This window comes from Balearica regulorum, chromosome 10 (genome assembly GCF_011004875.1).
Source record: "Balearica regulorum gibbericeps isolate bBalReg1 chromosome 10, bBalReg1.pri, whole genome shotgun sequence".
Classification (NCBI taxonomy): Eukaryota; Metazoa; Chordata; class Aves; order Gruiformes; family Gruidae; genus Balearica; species Balearica regulorum.
Genome location: NC_046193.1, coordinates 19,292,762 through 19,314,989, shown reverse-complemented (window position 1 = coordinate 19,314,989; position 22,228 = coordinate 19,292,762). Strand labels below are relative to the sequence as shown.

Below are 22,228 nucleotides of genomic sequence, written 5' to 3'. Positions count from 1 at the left end.
GGCTCATTAGCATTGATCTAAGAAATGACAGTAATAATAGTGTTACTTGTATAGAAAGTTATACAGTTTTTCAGTAGACACATCCATCAATTAAGTGAGCACTTCGAGAAACCAAAATTAATGAGAAAGATAGGTGTGTTAATGAAATAATCATAGTATAATCAATTTGACTGTTAAAATTTGAAAAGCATTTCAGGAAGACAATATGAATTCATAATTTATGTCTAAAAGTGATTAATAAAAACTGTATTTAATAACAAAGCTATTTGTCATCATTTAAAACTTAAGCACAAAATTAGTCATATTGTGGTTCATGTTGTCATAATAATAAAGCTGAGTATTTTTTTTTCCTAAGACCTTCCTTTCTTCTTAAAACAGGTTAGAAAGTATTCACTTTCCTTAAAAAAAACCTAAAATAAATAGTATATTTAAAAAAAATAAATATTAAATTTCCCTGGCTGACTGTTGAGTAGCCCTTGGCCACCTTTGCTGTCAGCCTTGCTGTGAGCTCGAGGCGATTTCTGCCTGAGTAGGGACTCTGGAAATGAGCCCTCTGTAATTTTAATTACAAAAAATAATAATAATTAATGTGGAGTTTGGGGTGGGTGTCCTGTTGCGTGGCCCCCCCCGCCCCATACGTCCGATTTTGCATTACATAGGTATTGCAGGTGTCACACTGGAAAATTTAGCAGAGGGGTGCAGTGTTCTGTATTAGCCTTTAGTTATTAAAAAAAAAAAAAAAAACCACCAACCCCATGCGCAAAAACACACACACACACAAAACTAACACTAGGCTTTGTTTACTGACTCTTTGATTTAATTACTGTTTGAAGACGGCCGAATTAGCTGTTAATTGATTTAATTATCCAATTTGTTTGTTTCAGGCATGATTCCAACAGAACTGCAGCAGCTCTGGAAGGAAGTGACAAGCTCGCACACAGCGGAGGAGGCAGCCAGCAACAACCACAGCAGCCTGGACCTGTCCACCACCTGCGTCTCCTCCTCCGCGCCATCTAAGACCTCCTTAATCATCAACCCGCACGCCTCAACTAACGGACAGCTATCGGTCCACACTCCTAAACGGGAGAGGTAGGTCCCGGTGGGGTTTCCACCCGTGAGCATCTCCGAACAGCGTGCCGAAGTGATGGCGAAATCGTTGGGAGCGTTGGCCAACAGCCTTGGCCTGGGTTTTGTCCTCCATGTCTTGCTCTGTCTGATTTTGGCGTGGTTGAATAGAACCTCCACTGGGCAGAATGTGATCCTTTTGTTCAGATCTTTATGGCTTGTTAATTGGATCAATGTGGGCACAATTAGCTAATTAGAAGTGCATTGGATAAGTGTATTGGGGGAAGTGTGAAGAGCGTAAGCTGTTTGGTTTTTTGGGGGTTTTTTTTGAGTTTTGCATCCTGGCTGATGTTACTCTTGATGTGCTTTGGCTTTGCAGGCTGGAGGTGAGGAAAAAAATCGGTTGGTCAGTACAGGCTGTTTTACAACCTGTTTTTCTGCCAAATTTCAGTGCCCCACCTCCTCTAACACGTTTGCCTTTTTTCACTCTGTATTTACCTGCTTTCACAAGACAGGATAGGCTTGAGTTCACCAGGTTTCTCTAAAACAAAGTGGGCTTTTTAAAGCGCTGATAAAATTAGCTAACTGGTGTTGTTTGGCTTTTAAAAGTATGAGTTAATTTGTAGTTGCTAGGCTTGCATTGTTAAAAGAAATGGCTTAAATCAGGGGTTGTCTGTTGACGTGCTTCTCGGCGCAGGCTCTGCTTTATTCGAAAGGATGCTTTATTGCAGGTTTGTTTCTTTACACCCCCAGATTTCACTGAGGCGTGTCTAACAACATAACTTTTGCTTACGGTGAGATAGACGGTCCCAGGAGCTTGGGCCGTGGGTGCCAGCGCCTGCTGCAGCCTCGGCGTCGCTGCCGGCGGAGGAGGAGGAGAAGGGTCTCCGGAGCGCACGAGCAGCGTGGGTGCACCGGGGAGGGCAGTGCTTCTTTGCATTCAGGAGAGTCCCTTTGCCCATCTAGAAACGTTATAGCAGACACTAGTGAAAGCTGGATTTTATGGAAACTGATGGCTTTGTCTTTCCGTCCTCCTTTCATTCATTAGAAAGAGGATAATGGAATTTTTAAGCCATAGAGTTTATATTTCTGGTGGTCTGAAAGTAGATTGATAGGGAAGCTATATAAATACCTCTTATATCTTTCTAATATTAAGAAAATAGTGCTGTTGGGAATAGATAGATTTTAAAGGAGCACACCACTGTGGAGAGAACTGCTGTGTGTGTAAGGCATAATTTTATATCCATTGCAAGGACATGTGGGGGAACATTAGCGTATACATTTATAATGCATGTAAGTGTCAAGGACATGGTTTTCATGAAGACTTACATGGGATACTAAAAACAATTTGATGTTTATTAAACAATTAAATTCCCTTTTTGCTGCATATAGAGCTGAACAAGATGGGTTTATGACTTTTCAATAAATTTTTTATCTATGTTTTTCTTACCAAGTATATAAAATAAAATCCCATGCAGCGAAATGGATCTTCTTTCACGGAATTGAGGCATGTGCTGTCTGCTAATGGCAATCCAACTGAGGAAACGGTATGCTGTTGCTGTTTAGTTTGAAACACAGTGGAAATACAGGAATCTGTTCTGAAGTAAGAATTTTCTCCATGTATACTGTCAAGCAGAACTGGAAATCCACGTGTCTTGAGTCCTGTAATTGCGGCCTGGAGGCAATTTGGATCTACAAACAAGACGATACATATGTTTTTATTAGTAAAGTTCCAAATAAATTAATTAGGAAGGCATAAACGTGCTGTGGTATTGTTTGAGAGTATTCTATAGGTTAGAGAACTTAAAATCCTCAGCGGCTTAATTGATAGCTGTGTTGTTAAAGCTTGCTATTATATTTTTCTTACATATCTATTGAGTTCTCTACAATATAAAAATACAAAAATAGATATATTTAGGAATACAAATAAGAGAGCTACAGACTTTGCTTTATCTTGCCTCTGTTTGGTACAGTGAAGGTTTACGCCATCCATTTGCTGCAGTGATTGAATTACATCTTTATCCATAAGTAGAGCAGGAGACTACACGCAGAAGAATGCCTACTGATGCACTTAAGGGTTTTGTTGCAGTCTCATCAGGCACCGTGGTGCCTGCCTGGATTTCATATGACACAGAAACTCCTCTCGTTGAGATGTGTTGCACTGCCTGCCTTTCTGAAAGGGTATTTATCTGCAGGCAGGGCGTTCGGGGTGGTGAGTGAGCTGGGAGGAAAGAGTAACTGTGTTCCACTGTCAGATGTAGATTTGAAAGCCCATAGAAGGTGATGTTTTAGCATGCTTAAAAAAGAGAGAGCCCAGGCATGTGCAGGGTTTTGGTCAGTTTTTGATTGCAAAGGTTAAGAGTAGAAAAAATTCACGGGTCTGGCGGGAACCTGACTTTGCTAGACTTAGAGTGAAATTCATGTACGTTCTTGTACCCAGCTGGTTCAGCACAACTGAGCTTGCAAATACAAGGGGACTTGGGGTGGTGGTCCCGAGCCGGGGCTGTCGGAAGGGCTCACAAGGGAGATGCCAGCCCTTCCACCTCCCATCACGCAAGTCCGCAGCTTGGGCTGGCGAGGGCAGGTTTTTGGGTTGCAGCTTCCTCTCTCATTCCTCCACCTTCTGGGCAACTGGCTGTTAGCCTTGGTCTGATACAACCAAGAGCTATTTATTTAGATTTAAACAACAATAAAAAGCACATAGTAAAAGCTGTAAGTGTCCTAACAGTTAAGCACAGCCACATCATAACGACTGCCCAGCAGCAATAAATAATCATATACAGGTAACATTAACTTTTAGGGTGTGCTGTAAAGCTGTTCCCCCCCCCCCCCCACTTCCTCTTGGGCTTTTGAGAAGGAGTGGGCTGCAGGAGGCAAGTTGGTTATGTAGCAGTTACTATCATCACTGTCATTTCTGGCACACGTCACTGGGGTAGTGCAGGCTGTGTTTTACGGGGTTCCTGATCCCACAGGTCAGGTTGTAAGGATGCTCGAGACCCGCAAGACAGGAGGCACTCGGCTGACTGCAGCGGCAGCAGAGGCACCTGCGTAAAAGTCATCAGCCAGCAGCAACTCTGCTGAACATCTTGGGTAAAAACACATTTTGGTTATGAGCAAGGGGTTTAAAATAGCAGGAGAAATAGTCGTTGGCTGCTCGGCATGCCCACGTGTCGCCATGCCACAGGCCCAGCCTCACGGTCCTGCGCAGGCTGCGGGGACGCAGCGATGGTGTCACCGGTGACGCTGGCCACTGCGGGGCTGCCGTGCTCAGAGCTGAGTGGCAAAAAAAGTTCTTTACGGCAAAAAAGCAAACGGGAGGTTGGTGGCCAGAGTCACCCTGGGACGTTCGAAAAGCAAAAATACACTCGAAAGCAGGAGGCATCCTCTGGGCCAGGGAGCATCGTGGTGCTGCTCTTGGTTTCTGCATGTATGGCTTTCACAGAAATGAAACAATTCCAGCTATAAATAGTGGGTTAATGCTTTCATTCATTTGGGCTTTAAATGTATATTACATCTATGCTTTTGTCCCACATTTTGCCCAGTTTCTGTAAGTAGCAGCAGCAGCAGCTCTGGGGTTTGGTGCACAGCAATCTGTTAAGGAGATAAATAATCTGCTTTGGCATGACACTCCTACTCTCCTCTTTAATTTGTCTTACACAAGGAAAATTATAATTAAATCATTCAGGGTAAACCCTTGAGTGTAGAGAAGGAAAAAACACACTTTGGTAAAGATTGCCAATAGAGACCAACTTCCCTGTTGTGCCGTGCAGAGACATTTATCAATATTCAGCACTATTAAAGAGAGAACATTTCGTGTGATTTGTGAGGCGGATGCCAAAGCTCAAATCAAGGCTTGTTAAGATCCTTTCCCCATGCAATCATGGGCATTCAGCATCATTAGAATTCAGCACTGACTGTGTGTTTCATGCTTTGATTTTACTCAGACAATTTAATAATGTTTATTGTGCTGATTATATATATAAATTCACTCAATGCAATAAACATACCTCAGTCATCAGTACCCTAAGGGAAATATTTAGTTATAGATACTTGTATTCACTCAGCATAAGCGAAAGTGAGACCATCAACCAGCATGCAAACCTCTCATCATCTTATCAGCATTTGGGTTTCTCCAGTAACAAGCATTTTCTCTACACAAGTAAATAAATAAATAACAGGAGCCAGTTAAGTACATCTGCTGTGCTTAGAAATGTCAAGGACAGTACCCGCTTTCCATCTCCTTCCACTGCATCTAATTTGGGGGAAGCTTGATTATTTTCTTGAGGAAAAATGGCGAAACAAAGCGGGTGGATGCCTGGTTGCTTTAGGTGACTGCTAACTTTATAACCTGATGAGCAGCAGGCATCCCAAAACCTGCGTGCTTGGGAATGTTCCTGATGTGAGCGGGTTTGGAAAAGCTGAGCAGTGCAGAATTCATCAGTGCTTGGTGCTGAGCGGAGGTTGCTCCAGCTCGGGAGGTCTGGGGGTGCTACGGGGTGCTGCAGGCTGGTCCCGTCCCCAGCACCGTTCTGTATTGACCGCAGCAGTAGCAGGGTGATGGAGGCTGTACCGAAACAAGTGAGTTAACGAAGGTGCAGACCTGGTAGTTTGGGAAGCTCGTCTGTTTGCAAGGGGTAAGGTGAAGAATTGGAGGGAACGGCTGCATGTCCAAGAGACCTTCCTCCATCCGCCAGCAATCCCATGTTTGTCCCCTGTCGTCTTTATACCACTCCAGCCATGCTTGAGTCTTGGCCTTTCACATAAGCAAGCAGCCATCTCATAGGAAAAATAGATGGGCTAAACAAGGGGGATTTTTCAATGACTTTTTCTTGCCAGCATCGCAGGAGGAAGGAGTCTGGAGGGAAGTGAGAGGAACGGCGTGGCAGACCATTGATCTGCCGGTTAGGCCTAATGCATTGTGTTTTACTGTTGTTATCTGCGCCATGCCTGCTGATCCTCCGTCAAAATTCCAAGGCCCTTAGATGAGAGCATTAGGATTCAGCACAATTAAGAATTACAGATTTCAGTCCATTATTAATGCTCGGGATGAAACAGTTCAGCCTGCAGTCCATATGCTCCCGGGGCCTGATCCTCTCTTGGCCTGCCTCTCTGCGTCGTCCCTGGCAGTCGTTCTGCACTGGTGCCAGCATCAAATCTGCTCATCCGTGTCGACTCCTCTCAGTTGCTCCATGCAGTTGATTTTTAGCTCGTTATACTTTACCATCAGCAGAGTTTCGTTAGATTAGGTTACCTCAAATCCATTCCCCCTTAAGAAATGGGTGTTCTTGAGGCCTTTCCTCCCAGAAGGCGTTCAGCTGCTCCGTGTCCACAAACCCCATCCCGACCTTTACGTTGCTGCTCGTGGTCTGAGCAGCTCAGGTGCCTCCACGCAGCTTCTTCGCTGCGGAGCCGCGTTGGAGCCGGGGGCTCGAGCCGAGCCTGGACGCCCAGCTGCGAATCCGATAAACCATCCCGCGCTCTGCGTGGCTGCTGCCGTTTCTCCTCATTGCGCCTAGTACGGGTGCAACGGCTGTGAGCCCGGCTGGACCGTACGGTGACGGTGACGCTGCGACAGCCGGAGCAGGGCGCTGGCCTGGCTGTTTCCATTCATGACGTGCAGGTACAACCCAAAGCATCCCTCTACCTTGGGGCTCACTCCCCTGCCGAAGCAATCACCGCCAGTTACTATGTGCTCTCCCCATCTGAGTCACTTCTCTGGGTAATCAGCTCTGAAAAAATATCAGCCGTGACTCAGACCTGGAGTTGCTAATCTTCGGTTTTAAGCCTTATCAGGCACTTTTTATTGTTTCTGCTTTTCAAATTTGGGTGTGTAGCGTCCTTTGCGTTGCCCGCGCTTACCGTCTGCCGCGGCACTCACGTTTTTGAGAAACCCGCTGTTAAATCAGTTGTACAATACCGCTTGCTCCTCGGTCTGCCGGGGAGCTCGTTAATCAAATTACGCTTTTCAGAGAACTGTTTCACTAAACCCCGCAAAATTGTTTCTACCTTACTTTACTCGTTTTCCCCTAGCAAAGATGCAACGTTAACCAGTCTGCGGTTACTCGGTGCGGCCCGAGGGTGTTGTGTGCGGCACTTGGCCCTCCTCAGGAGCCTGCCCCGGCGTTGGGGAGCTCCTGCACGCCAACGCTCCGCTGCTCTCCGGTCCAGTGCAATAACCCTCAGTCGTACAACTCCAAACACTAAGCTAATGTATCAAAAAGCACTTAAAATAGATTGGGTGAGCCTTGGCAGACGTCTAACAGAACTTTTCCAAATTTTAGCATATGTATTGTTTTATTCCTCCATCTGGCCAACAGATCATTGTTTGATATCTGAGTGCTTTGCATATCTCCTCCCTTTTCTTGCAACTGAGATACTTACACGTGCATTTAATACAGCTTAATGCTATTTTTACATACCGGAGAAATAGCTGATGGCTTTCTGTTAATTGCATGCACTTTGCAGTTAAACTTTTACTAAAACATTCCAGTCTAAATACTTAAAAGTCCAATGAAAATTTGTCCTCTTCTTTTATTAGAGGTGTTTATGTAGTAGTCTTAAAAAGGGACCTGGTTTTGGTTTACTGCACCGTGGATTCCTGTTTCTTTTTATTTCCTCCTGTGTGCAGGTTCTCCTTCCTCAGCATTTGCTCGGGAGATCTGACTATCCTAAAGAGCTGAGCAGGGAGCTAATGAAGAGCTGTGTTATTTATTTATTTATTTTTTATCATACATATCACAGCCTGAGAGTGGAAGAGAAACACCCTTGGAAATGCCATAAAAGTAGAGGAGAAGTTAGGTGATTTTTGTGTGACTATTTTCTCTGCTGTTCAATAAAAATTGAGCAGTTAGTGTGACAGCTGTTATATCATGTTATATCGTACTGCTAAGATATTGAGTAGCATTTAAAGTAAAACTCCACCATTAAGCTGTATAAACTTTATCCGTTTCACTATGGTTTAATGGAAAAAAATGAGTTTCTCAATAAAATGACATCATTTTTCCCAGGTTGTAATGTTCCCTTTACAACTGTTTTTCTTTAATTCAATTTATTTTACTTTTCTTTTTCTTGGCATCCTTTTTTTTTCTTGCAGTTTGGAGAGGGGGGGAAATCTCTTTTCGTAGAGCAGCTAGGTACTGCTCAAACCTCTTTTCCCTTCTCCCCCTTCCCTCAACATCTTGTGCTAATCTGGAGCTCTGTTTTTGTCAGTCAGGGTTATATTTTCAAAGTAACGAGATGCGCACTGAAATTTGGTAATCGGGATTTGTGGCTCTACCTGCTGCACATCGAGGGGTGGGGGAAGGAGCCGGAGGAAAATTTATATTGCGTTGCTTGCTGCTGGAGCAACATTTGTGTGTGTAATGCCATGGGGTGTTTTTCCATAGAGCTGGTGCTTTTAAGGTGAGAGGGCTGTAATTTCTTCCGTGTGATCAGGAGAGACATATGTGTATTATAAAGTGTATTCTTCTCGTTAAAACGATGGTATAAGCCCAGGCAGGGAAACTGCTAATATGTGTTGCAGCTTGTCATTTTGGGCTGCGTGAATAAAGAAGATAACTATTCCTTTGGGAAACGATCTCGGGAACCGAGCAACAGATCCGTTAGCCAGCGAATTCTTTTTAACTGTAATTTTCCTTTTTGTGCGTACTCAAAAATAACATCACGATGGGCCCTTAAATACCATTTCAGACACGGAGCACAATTTCCACAGCACAGGTGGTGCTAATATAGGACAGTCCCCTAGGCACTTGTCGCCAGGAGTTGTACAGCTTGTTCAGTGTCTGCATCCATATGGCAATCTGTCCCATTCATAGAAAGACATCGTAGCTGTGCCTGTGGGTGCTGTGGTCAATGTAGTGTAAAAAGTAGATTTTTAACTCTCGGCAACCTATGTTCTGCTGTTTGTTTTATTGTAGAATCCAATTTATAATGTGGGGGAAGAAAAATCAGCTCTGAGCAAATTCCAGAACAATCTCGCTGGCTTCAGTTTTTGTTTATTCTTGGAGCGCATGGTTAATCAGCAGGTGCACCAGCCCTGCGCCCAGCGCGCTCTAATGAACAGTTTACAGGAAGTCTTGCTCGGAAGAAACATTTTCCTCCTTGTTTATACTGCGAATTAACTCAGAAGTTGCAAAGCTGTAAACGATGTCTGGCCATTTATGTCACGCAAGTCTATTCCTTACTACTATTTTTTTTTTTTTTTAACTTTTTTTTTTGCCTTGCAATATTGCATAGTTTTTTTCTTGGGTGCGCAGTGCTCGGGAAGGATGCCGAGCCCCTCGGTACCATGCGTTGCGATGCTGCCCCGCGAAGGGGCAAATCCCAGCGAAGGGGCTCCCCAAAAGAGGGGGGCTGAAGTGTTAGCGTTGCACAGCGGTTCAAATCCAAACAAGTGAACCTGATTTATGGCTGCTCTGGTATCTATCATTCCAATGCCAAATGTTGTTCTGTTTTAGTGTGACTATTTGTTATGCCTTTTGGTGAACACAAACAAATAGACCGCCTCGCACCTGCAGCAGCATATGATATTTACACTACCTGTATGATTCAGCACGCTTCCCTGGGGAAGTAGGCTTGTGTCCTCTCGAGTTTTAGTGCTTTTTTTAAATAGCATTCTTTGGAGGGAAAGCACGTGGCAGGGAGAATTCAATGCTTTAACTGTATTTCTCCCTTGGAGTCATTATTTATCTTAATTATTCTTTTATAAACCTTTTCCCCAAGGGCAGTTTCCCAGCTGCCGCAGGGGTGTGCGGTGGGTGAAGGCTCACCCAGCGAGCTGCCAGGCTGGATGCGATGTGACAGTCACCTTCTGCGTGGGTTTTGTTGTGCCTGTGGGACAGGGGTGAAAAACACCGACGTGAACAATCCCTGTTAATCGTATTTGTTGACGTATGGCCGTTTTTTATAAAAGAGTCAAAGACTTGCCTCAACTCTAAATGTAACAGAATATGATTTTGTTAAACAAGAGTAGATCTTGTTTCTCAGTGTTTTCTTTTACTATAAATTTAAATGTAACAACAGAATATAAATTACAGTAAAATAAGGTTGGCAAACAGGATCTTTTTACAAAGTACGTATGTACATTTGTAATTTTACACCTCAGCCTCAGTGAAGTCCAAGGTCTAATCCTGTGTTTTTAAACGTGCGCGTGTTCTTAAAAGCGTTGCTGAATCGGGGCCAAAGCCTTGCCGTGGCCACCTCCCTCTGCCATACGAATTGGGTGTGGAAGATGGATGGGATTGCTGTGCTGAATGTCAGTTTTAAAAAAAAAAAAAAAGGAAAGAACAAAAACCAACCCCCAAACCCAAGAAAGTGGTAGGATCACATTTTTTTTGTCATCAAACTAAGATACTGAATCAATCCGGTTTCATCTGAATAAATTAGAAGGCTGTTCAGAGAGAAATAAAATGAGATTTAGCAGGGATAAGTAGAAAGTAGCCCAGCTAGGAAGTAAAAATTCCAAACCGCCAGTTTGACACGACACGTCAGCTGCTCAGCATCAGTTGTGTGGGAAATGGCTGAGGCATAACCAGGGTTGAGAAATTAAGGTGGGACACTGTGTGCCATGTCTTAGTTAAAAAGGTAAATGCTGTCATGGGAGGCATAAACATGCGTGTTGCATCCCAGTCCTCCTTTTTTCCTGTTCTGCTTTACGCAGAACCAGTTAAACCACATTGAGAGTGTGATGTACAATTGGCCACTCTCTTGCAGAAAGGATAAAGAGGAGCTGGAGCAAATACAGGGGAGAGCAGCTAGGATGATAAAGGAGTTGGAGGGAATAGGCTATGAAGACAGATTAAAGGGAATTAAAGATCTACACCCTGGAAAAATAGAGGCTCTAGGAGGATGTGATTATGGTATATAAGTACATGAAGTGATGCTACAAAGAAGAAGAGGGAAAAAATTGTTCTCATTAGTTAGCAGTGCTGGAATTTAAAATCCAGCGTTTCAAATCGTGTGCGTCTGGGTATATTTGATGTACTTTTCACTACAGTACCTAGGCACAAGGTTGAAATAAAAAATAAGACTTTTAAATAGTAGAGAAACTCATTAATTCAAGTGCAGGAATGGAACGTCCACCTGAGATAAGTGATGGATTCAATACTGGGGTTTTTTGCAATGGGCATTTCTTTTAAATGGTCTAGAAATACGTTCAGTTCCTCCACGGAAAGGATGTAGGGCAGTGACTGTCTGGGCCCCGTGGCAGCTCGGTGGCGGGGTTGGAGGAGGGGATGCTGTTGGAACAGGTTCGTGGTACTTCTAGAGTGCTGGAGGGTCAGAACGTTGATTAATAATCCAAACGATGAGTGCATAGATCAAACCCAGAAGATGACGTGTCCAATTATCCAGTCTGGTTATACTCTTTGCAGTGGGGATGGCAGTAAAGAGAAGGGGAATGTTAGCCAGATATTGTCTTACTCTTGCTGCATATGCTCCTCCAGTGCTCTCCTTGCAACAGGCATTTGGAGAATAGTGCAGCAAGAGGCAAAGGGTGGGGAGCACTGATTCGGGGTGCGTTGCTGGCCTTGTGTTACAACAGCAATGCTATGGCTCTGCTTTGCTTTTTTTTGCCTTTTTTTTTTTTTCTTTTATGCTACAAGTTAGTGCACACCGATTAGAAGGCAGGATTTCAGCCTGTAGGCTGCAGTTTTAACCTGATTTGTCTTAAATTGGTGTAGTCATTTAAAATGTAATATACCATTCCTGTTAGTTCCAATAGGGCTTGATGTAAAACATGAGCTTCTTCTAGTCCTAGTGGACTAAAGTAATGAGGAAGGGGAGAAACATGGCTTTTAAAAGCATCCAAAAATATGCAAACCAGCTCTAGGAACAGCTGCCACTGGCCACACACATCAAATGCCACCTCTCCCGAAAGCCCGCAACTCTGCTAAGCTTTGTCCAGCACCGGACCGGCGTTTACCCTGCTCTGACAATTCTCTGTTCAGATCAAATACCTGCTTTCTGGGCAGTTACTGAGGCTTGGTTGGAACCATGAACATCTAGAAGTAGTCCATTTCTGTATATGGCTTAATAGTTTTCTTGTTTTCTTTTTTTTTTTTTTTTTTAATTACTGGGATTTTTTTTTAAATTCACGTTTGAGAGAGGAAAGGGGTGCTAAGCCACCTTAGTAAGAATTCAGGGCGATTTGCACCAGTGCAACTTCACTGCAAAACATCTTTATTCAATTGATTTTGCGATGAAGGCAGCAACTTGCATTCGAGTACAGTTGGTACAAGGATTTAATCATTACTGCTTCCGTTTTGGTTTTAAGTCAAATACAGCGAGTGTTTCTGACTCAGAGAACTATGACATTTTCACTGACTTTATTTCGTTGGTGCGTTTTGATGAGCTTGAGAGCAGTCACGAATATGGGAGAGCCGTGTTGGTTCCCAGTTGTGTCTCTTCTCCTCCTGTACAGGACCAAAATCGTGGCATTTTGCCTCAACGGCTGTGCCATCCACACCAGAGGGGGAATGTGGTGTGAGGCTGAGCCCTGTGCTCCTGCCTGGACTGTGCACCGACATCGGTTTCATGGCAGCTGGCGAATATGAGGTCACTTTCCGTTGCCCCTGAGAAATAAAATAATAATTAAAAAAAAAAAGGTAGTTCTGCAGTTTCTGTGGGTGTTCTGCTCAAACCCCTTCCAAGAGGAGGGCAGGAGATGTGGTATTGATTTTTCGGTGTGCAGGTGGCTCAGGCATGTTCTCCGTACCGTTAGAACGTGAGCAGATGCTTCATAACTGTAACAGAAAAAATCAAGGATGCTTCTCTACATCACTGACTTCCTCCAGTATTTTGGCAAAGATTGTTGGCCCAAGCAGATGTGGAAGAGAGAGAGTAGAATATATGAAGTACGTCAGCGTCGTGAATATTTAAAATATGGTCCCACTGTGTGACAGAAGTACTGTTGCTGAGGCTTCCGCTTAGCTGCTTTTTCTATCCACCCGTGACTTTTTTGCCAGCGTGTACGAGCACGGTGCCCAGTTTCACACGGGTAGTAAGTATGGGCTGAATTAAACCATGCAGCGTGGGTAGCTTTCACAGTAGTGCTTTGGTCGCTGCTTTCCCCAATACCCAGTGTGTTCCCATCTCTTTTTGGGGTATACTGTCGTTTTTACTCTCCACTGGGGCTTAGCTGTCTGTGGTTTCTCTATCTGCCGTGCTTTTGTGTCCCAGATCGTGATTCTTCGGTGACGCCGTAGCACAGCAGATATATTCCATCAGTTAAATGGCTGAAGCGGTCCGGGTGAGCGGGGCTGTGCGAGTACCAGCTTCGACAGCCATCCCTGTCAGAGTAGGTGGTGAATTTGCTTCCAGACCCTCCGGGAGGTCCTTGGGGTTATGAAACAAGATAGTCTGAAGAAGGCAGAGGTAAAAACTCCTCTCCTTTCTCCAGCAAGCACAGAGGAGCTGTGGAAGTGCCTGGCCCTTCTCCCCTCCCCTCTTTACTGGAAACTGGGCTGGAGGCAGCAGAGAGTAAGTGGACACTTAAGCAGTTTTCAGTTTCCCACATAGATTTCGTTACTCTGTCGTATGTCATGAATAAGCTGACTTACGCAAGATGTTTTACTTGCCAGAGGGTTATTTGCTGTACTTCGATGTAATAACGCTGCACTATTGCATTATTTGGAAATAATTCTATTGTGTTAAGTATTTTGTATGCAAATACCTTCGGAGGAGAAAAAACCCCCACATAATCTTGATTTTTACATCATTTATTCCTTCACTTCTTTGAAATTATGTCTTGTTATAAAATCACTTCCACTAACTAGTGTTACATCACCAGTACCCGACCACGAATATGTGTTCCCGGGAAGGAGAGGGTGACAGAAACAAACACCTACTCTAATGTGTCATTAGAAATCAAACAGACCTAAAACTTGCTTCTGCTTGCCAATGCTCAGATCTTCTAAAAGTCTGTCTCCGCCAGCGAGACCAAGGATGCATCCAGATTACGGAAACTGCTTGCAGGCATACAAAATATCATTGAACAGTTTAAGATTATAGGTTTGCATCGTGCCCACAAAGCTGTTTGTTTATGTATTGGATTAAAATCTTCATTTTCCACTTCTATTTGCTCAAACAAAGTGAGTACTTAGATCGGTTAAACAGAGTTCTCCATTCATTTCCACTGGCTGTATCCTTTGTGTGTTACATCCGCTTCTGTATAAACCCCCTCTTTGTTTTGTTTTGAGGTGCTGCTTAAGGCTCTATCAGGGAACAAGCGACAATCTATAATATCTTCAAAAGTGGGATGGATAAAATAGCAGTAATCTGATACTGACACATAAAGGTCACCGAAAGGCACCGCTGAACCCCCCCGAGCGGGACTGGAGTAGCTGCCTACAGAGGGTGCCTGCGTCTGTCTTTCAATACTGAGGTTTTGGGGTTTTTTTCTTTTTGAAGTGTCTATTTTTAGTAAATTGAAGTAGTTGTTCTGCTTTGTGGAATGGAAGCCATACGTAGGTGTTAAGTATGTTACGCTTAGGGTTGTGTTAGCAAAATGACCTTTTAAGTTCCTGCGTACAGTCAACACCAATCTTTCTGGTTATTGACAGCGCGAGACTTTGACATCCTGAGCATCGTTTACAGTTTGATAGTCTCTTGGTCATTCTGTCATTTTCTTTGGACACAATACCAGGGTATCATGTCCTACATAGTTTGTCTTGTCTTGTGCAAGTTCCCTGGAAAGAAAAGAGATTTGCACTTCGATTTAAAAAATAAATACAAATCTCGGTAGGGCTCTTTCCGTTGACTTGGCCATGGCCTTTAGGCTCTCACAGAGAAACTTTAAAAAACCCTGCTGGGGGTTTAAGCCATGTGACTCCTGTTGATATTATAATGAGATTTACAGTGCTTAAAACCCACAGGGGACTGACTCCTTACTTGGCGTCACACGGCGTTTCCGCAGTCATCCCGGTATATGGGGAACGCGTGCTGTATAAATTAATACAATGAAAATTTTTTTTGGGTTCTGCCAAACACACTGAACTCGTAACTCTCATATGTAGTCTTCATGGACTTTAATGGAGTGTTAACATGAAAGCCTACTTTCTCACGCTTTGCTGTATTCAGGTATGGAAGCAGATGATAAAAAAATCATTATTTTCTGAAATATTCTTTTCTGATGTGTATGGAGGGCGTTTGACCATATGCCTGTCTGGCTTGGGTGGACAGTGTTCTTCAGCCATCCTCTTTCTCAGCTGAGGAAACGTGTGGTGTAGCATTTTTCTAATTTCCTTGCAAGGAATGCATCGGTCCCTTTGTTCTTCTGAAAACTTATCTGATAGAGCTTCTCACCGCTTGCACATTTTAAAAAAAATGATAAACCAGTGCAATATTCCCTTATAGAAAAGGCCTTTGTAAGTCTCTTCACCTACACTTGCTTTGGTTGGGTTTTTTTTTTTTTTTTTTTTTTTTTAGGAAATTGCCATGTATATGTATACATTTCTCCTTGAAGAACTATTTGTAAATAGCAAAAAATAAAATTTTAAAGAAATAATGAATTAGTCCATGTACAACTCGTAATACCTTTTCCAGTCAGGTCTGTATCTTTTTTGAATTAAAAAAAATTAATTAAAAATAATTTTAAAAAAACCCCAAAACCTTCAATTATCTTCAGATTCTTATTGGGCCTAAAGTCAAAAGTGGCAGAATCTGGGCAGGAATTTCTCATGCAACTTCCTTGCATTTGGGGGGATAACATCTTGGGGGTACGTTCTATGGCCATCTTGCTATCCAGTGCATCAGAAATAACGCAAGAACACAATTTTGTCATAGTACACAGGCAGATAATATTGCAGAACAGGAAAAAACAGCATTTCCACATGTGTATAAAATGGCAAAAAGTAGGTGCTTATCCATAATGTTACCTGTAATCCAGGATAAAATAAGTCATAAAAGCCACACCTTGATGCTGGTATGTGTTCATATCCTTTGTGTATGTTTGAAGTTCGTAATACAGCACAGGCATACTGTAGCAAAAAGATTTGCTATGAAAGATAGAGATGTGTGTGAGCATAAAGTAGAGATTTCAATATTATTTTGACATTTTATTGTTAAAGTCATCTAAGGTTATGGAAATTGTTGCAAAAATAATTCCTTTACTTAAGAAGTTTCCATGCAGAAGTTGAATAAAGAAGATATTTTAGAATATGGTTCATCAGTTAGTGCAACAGATACATTTCCCTGAGCACCACATGGCCCAGATCAAAGCGTCTCATGACTTGGATCAGTGCAGCCAAATCATTACGTATTGATTGGAATCCCGCTGAAGGATTAACCCCTTCGTGCTCATACGAATGTTTTTCTTTAACCCTGGTTTCAGTAGTTAGAAAGCTCTGTGACGTTCCTGCCAAATCTTAGCAAGGTTAAGAGCCCCCACTAACCCCTCGTACTGAGGAGTCCTTTGATTACATGTGTCCTTTTTTTATGAGGAATTTTTGCATTTGAAAATACATCTTGAATCTTCTTCACTGGGACATAAGGGGGGCTGTACTTGTGCAAAGAAACACCCTGTAAGAGGTGGGGGGAAAAAGACCACCCCAAAATGGGGAAAAAAAAACCCCAACCCAGTAAATAAATTACGTAGCGAAAAAGCCAAGGCTGCAAAGGTGATGCTTTTCCTCTTTCTCTAGCGATTAGGAAAACCTCAGGTCCGGTTGTATTGTGTTAGAAGAATACACTGCTGTATGGAGATGACTTTTCTTCCTGATGAAGTTGAATTGTAAATATGCAATGTTCATAAATTTCTTAGCAAAATATCAAGCAGGATATTAAGCAGGTCTGTCAAATGATTTCTCCCCCGTCCATGTTAATTTAAATTCTTTACAAAGCTTTTAATTAATGAATGAAATGTAGGAGGATAGCTAAGTAAGAATGACACATGTTTCGCACGGGAAATGGTATTTAATTCTGTTTTGAAAAACCATGGGCAGAGTCAGGTGGGTACCATGAGATGTTAGGGTTGTTTCAGGATCTGTTGTTTGCTGCTCTTAAGAGTCTTTGTGAAGATTAATTGGCGTGGTACCTTCAGTTACACCACTTTTTCTCTTTTCTCTTCCTCTCCTCCAGTTTATCCCACGAGGAGCACTCGCACAGCCATCCGCTCTATGGACACGGCGTATGCAAATGGCCAGGCTGTGAAGCTGTATGTGAAGACTTCCAGTCGTTTCTAAAGTAAGGATGGTTTTTTTTGGCGCTTGTGTTGTACGGAAAGCATGCCCTGAAATTTTGTGTGCTGTCGCTCACCGTGGGCCTGATGCAAAGCCCATTGAAGTCAACAGAGAGCTCCCTTTCACTTCAGTGGCTTTTGGATCAGGCTCAAGAACGTTTTAACAGGGGATAGTAAATTAGCCCCATGGGGAAAGTATAGTCTTGCTCAGTGTATTTACTATAAAATAGAGTGTTTGCAGTTCCACAGCCTTTTTTTTTTATTATTTAAATAATTGTATGTTGCAGTATTGATAATGTAAACAATACAACCTTGATTTAACCTTGATTTCACTTTAATTTAGAAATTTAGTCTTAAATTAACTCCGTAATTGAACAGAGAATTGCAGAACGTCACATGAAATTTAATTTATGTCAAATAAGTAACTAATGAACAAAGTCTACACTACTAAAAATAAACTATAATTGTATTAATTGGGCCCCTGCAGTTTGCTGCAGACCTTTCCTTGCTGCCAAAGAACACAGTTTTACGCGTTGCATAAACAGTGCATTATGGATGCGTGCGTCCCAATGCAGGGAAGGACCGGCAGAGCTCTAATAACTTACATGTGGCTGCTCCACAGCTAAACCATCAGCCTCACCCCTCCAACCTGGAGCAAAAAGAGTTCCCGTCACAAAAGAGTTTTCTGTCTGGGTAGATCCCCAGGTACACAAATGCTTTGGGTGCATCCAGGTTCTTGAAGGTTTGGGCACTGATCTTTTCCTAAGTACTATTGCTATTTGATTGTAAGATCACAAAAGACCAACCGCCCAAGCAATGTTTATGATTTAAATGCACAAAGGGACAAAGTCTGCTCCCATTTGCAGTGGTGATCTCACGAAGTTAGCCCATACAAATATATGGGATTCTTCAGGATGGATAAGGAGAATTAGTCCCAAAATGTTCAGCTGTATCTTTTCTTTCTGGGGCAATTCCGTGGATTTTTACGTGAGGGAGGGAAGGGCAACAGCAGGCATAGGATGTTTGTTAGATGATGTTAGGTGATACAGATAGGTTTTTGCTCTCAGAACAGAATGGGCCAGTTCTGCTTCCACTGGCAAAACCCTCCTGAATTCAGTAGGAGCAGCGCTGGTCCTAGTATAAACATGTGTTACAAGTAAGGAACGGTACAGTAATGAGAAGGTTCTCATTACAAGAGGATTACAAAATAAGAAGGTGCTAGTCATAAATTTCCATGAAGGGTGGCCTCATTTCTTTTAATTCATCCTGTTGTTCACTTAAGTGAAATAAATGCTAATCTCACCATACTTGCCAGCTCATTCATATTCATATGCCATACCATAGCATTTAGACCTTTAAAACAATTGTAATTTTTATTGCACTTAATGCAAGGGAAAGGTGCTGTGATAGCCTTAGATATCGGAATAACGTGTGCGGTCATGTATAGTCAGATTATGCCACCCTTGCTTTCTACGCTACTCCCCTGTTCCAGATTAGATGTTGGTTTCAGGAAGATTTCTTCCAGAGCAGTGGACTGCTTGATGAGACCACATGTAGAAAATACAGCCCTTAAGTCACACGGCATGGGCAGAGGCCAGATTGATTTTTTTTTTTTTTTTTTTTTTAAGATGGTATTTTGGAGATGTTTCAGTAAGTAGACCGAGTCCACCAGTTCACCTGGAGGAGATACTTGGTGCAATCAATCGGTAGGAATAACCTGAAACCTAGTACCAGCCCAGGCTGGACCTGAAGTGGCTCCATGTCCTCCCAGCTCCAACCGTTCTGGTTCTCTTATCACTCACTTATCATCAACCTTTTTTTCTTTTTTTCCCTATTGAAACCTTTCAACAGAAAGATTTTGTGTGACTTTCTTAAGCCCATCGGCTCGTGTCAATTTTCTCATTATCCAAATTCTGCAGTGTCCAGACAAAGTCTTATTGTTCGGAGTGATATTTAACCCAGAACGAATGCAGAAATGAATGTCCCTGAGCAGCGTATTGACACTGGTAGGAAGTGAGCGTTGCTTCATAAAATGAGACCGTAGCCTTCCAAGTCTCCTGTGGAGCATCCATCCTTAAATTATATTGCCATTTATCAGAATTCATTACTGGATGAAAAGACAACAGGTAGATGCTTGAAGTTTCTTTCTGGTACTTGTATAATCCGTGAAGCTCTTTCGACAGTCCCCTCAAGGGAAAAGCTCTTGTTTACCAAGTGAAATACAGCCCGTGTATCAATCGAGCATTGCTTAATTTCACTTACCTCGGTAAAAAGGCCCGTTAGAAAAAGCAAAGAGAAGTTACATGTGGAATGAAAGCCCTGTATGCCAATAAAATGATTCTACAGTTAAGGGAGAAAAAAAGGACTCGCAGGTCTAAAACATGGTTCATTTCTTTTCCTCCTGAGGAAGAAATATCATAACTGTTGGTAAATCAAAACCAGAGATTTGACACTCTTCTGTGATCGTTCTGTAGTGTTTGTTCCCAAGGTGAGGTACACCACAGGGCCCTTGATTTCAAAGATAAACACTGTACAAATAACGATCCTAGTTGTCTTTCACTCACAGCCAACAGGAGGATGCTTATCAGAACCAGCAGATACACGGACTATTGTACGCATTTATTTCCCTATTTCTTTTTGAAATAAGTTGCAGTTTTAGCGTTTTGTTGGGTTTTTGGTTTTGTTTTGTTTTGTTTTTTTTTTAAATCCATCAGCCATTGGTTATCGTGCGATGCGGTATCAGTTAGAGCTAACTGATAGCAGCAGGGGCTGCTGCTAAGCCTAATGAAACAGTAGCGCCCTGCATGCTCCGGAACGCTCCCCGAGCCTAAAAACAAAACCGAGTCCGGTCTCACCACGCTGACCTGATGGCCTTCTGCCAAGCTGCGGGAAGCAAGGTGAGGGCTGCAGGATGCACACGTGTCTCGCGTGTTAACCAGGGCCCGTCTCGCTGGTGGCAACGAAAGGAGCAATTAGTAGCACAGAGCGACTTTTCCTTCAAAACTGACTATACCCTTGATTTCATTTGCATGTGTTTAAAGACCGTTGCAGATAGAAATATATACACCTTATACGGCGAGTCGTTCAAGGAATCCCTACTGGAAGGAGGGCGGTTTATTCAGCAAAGCATCCAGGGCAAAAAACGAAGGAGAAGATTGAGTATGGTTTTACCACCCCCCCACCCCCTTTTTTTTTTTTAATTTGATTGTGGTTTAGATGTGCTTAATCATAGCTGTACCATTTTTTAAATTAAATACCATCTTTAGAGGAGGGACACAGACCTTTGGAGAGATCTTGCCATCCTGTATTGCAGTGATGCTAGTAATCTGCTTCATGTGCATTTAACTTTGATGAAACGAAGGGGAGTTTATGTGAAAGAAACTACTAAGTGCACTCTGTAATGTTTTCACAAGTGTTTTTATCATGGTAACATCTTGTTTACTTTAGTTGCCTGCCTAAAACTACTTGGAACATGTTAAGAAAACATTTCGAGAAAGCTTCTACAAAGAGGCTTTTGTTTAGCAGCAACTGTGAGACTGCTCGGCTCACAAAGGTGTTAACTTTCAACCCCTTAAGCACTTCCACATGAAATTCCAGCAACTATGTTTGTGGTTTTGGAAAAACAAAGTGTATATTAAAGAAACCAGGTATATGCTAATACATGTCGAAGTAGGCCGGAAATCATAAATTGTTTCAAAGGCATTAATTGCTATCATTTGCATGTCAAAATGTTCTGCAGTGAAATCATCTGCAGTTAGCACAACAGAGACTTTTTAATCAAATAGGTAGCAAGGGCAGAGAAAAGGCTAGTCTACAGATGTCTTTAGATTTTTTTTTTTTTTTTTTTTCAATTCCTTGCAGGCCCAATTAAGCCCCCCAGCCATAAAGCACGGCCGGCCAAGGTGCCGCTGAGGGTGCTGCCGGATGCTCCGGCATCGGGGGGCCCACCGCGGTGAGGGGACCCTCCTGCGCGCTCGGCGTTACAAACAAACATTTTTCTTTCCCGAGCCCGCCACCTATTTAGAATTGTCGTTCAAATGCCGTTCCCGTTTCTTTTCCAGCCTCCTGATGAACCTGGCTGAGATGGCAGGGGGGTGGCCAGGACGGCGGCGGCCGGGGTGGCCCAAATCCCACAGTGCCCTCTAGTGCTCCCGGGATGCTCGAGGGAGAGTTGGCAGCAAAGGCACCCAAAAGTAGCATCCCTGAGACAGCCCCGCTTCCTTCCCCTTCCGAGCTCCCCCTCGCTCGTGTCATTTTTTTTTACTTTTACACGCGCCTATAAATATTTTTACTCTCGGGATGAGCGTTCGGCTTCTTCCAGAAAATACCTCCAGTGCCCGCCTGCTACGCGCGGTGAAATATTTTTGAGCGTGGCGTATATGTAGCGAGGCACATTGTCTTGCGTTATTGCGTTTTATATCTTAAGGTGCTCTTAGTTTATGTTTCACATTATAATTTCCGGTGTGTAATCAGAAAGCCTTACTTAAGAGACAAGGATCATCTTTGTTTCATACTTTTATTGACACTGTCTACCATATTACTGCGATGTCTAAATGGTAAAATTTATTATTAGCAATAGTGTCACAAAAGTCTGAGACAGCGATTTTCCTTTCAATAAAAGTAGTTAAAAACCTTTTAGAAAATCCATAATTTTGATTGCTGGTACTTCATAAATGTATAACTGGTACTTTTTAGCTGTCTCTTTAGGGAAAAATGAGTTTTATCACCTGCAGTACCTGGGTTAATGAAATTGTGTGTTGGAATTTAGCCAGAATGAAAGATGAGATCATTCGGTGGCACTAATATTGGCAACAGGTCTCGTAAAAAGGTTTGACTCTTTTTAGAGAAGTATCGTTAGGTTTTTTTCCTCTTTTTTGAGGATGGGGGCGAGATTCGAGTTATTTGTCATTTTTGAAGTTTCTGTGGTTCTAAGATTTTCATCTGCTGTAATATCCAAAACCCAGTGACCTAAAAGCCTCGCCAAGGCCA

General features: G+C 42.8%; 1 protein-coding gene across 21 annotated transcripts in view; it reads left to right on the top strand.

The window, feature by feature from the left end:
• FOXP1 (forkhead box P1) overlaps positions 1-22,228 on the top strand; it is a 390,389-nt gene that overhangs the window by 326,185 nt on the left and 41,976 nt on the right. For all 21 annotated transcript variants that reach the window (XM_075762434.1, XM_075762440.1, XM_075762441.1 and 18 more), the window contains 2 exons: positions 885-1,089; positions 17,140-17,244. In XM_075762434.1, the coding sequence (XP_075618549.1) occupies positions 885-1,089; positions 17,140-17,244 (310 nt within the window). The remainder of the gene's footprint in view (positions 1-884; positions 1,090-17,139; positions 17,245-22,228) is intronic.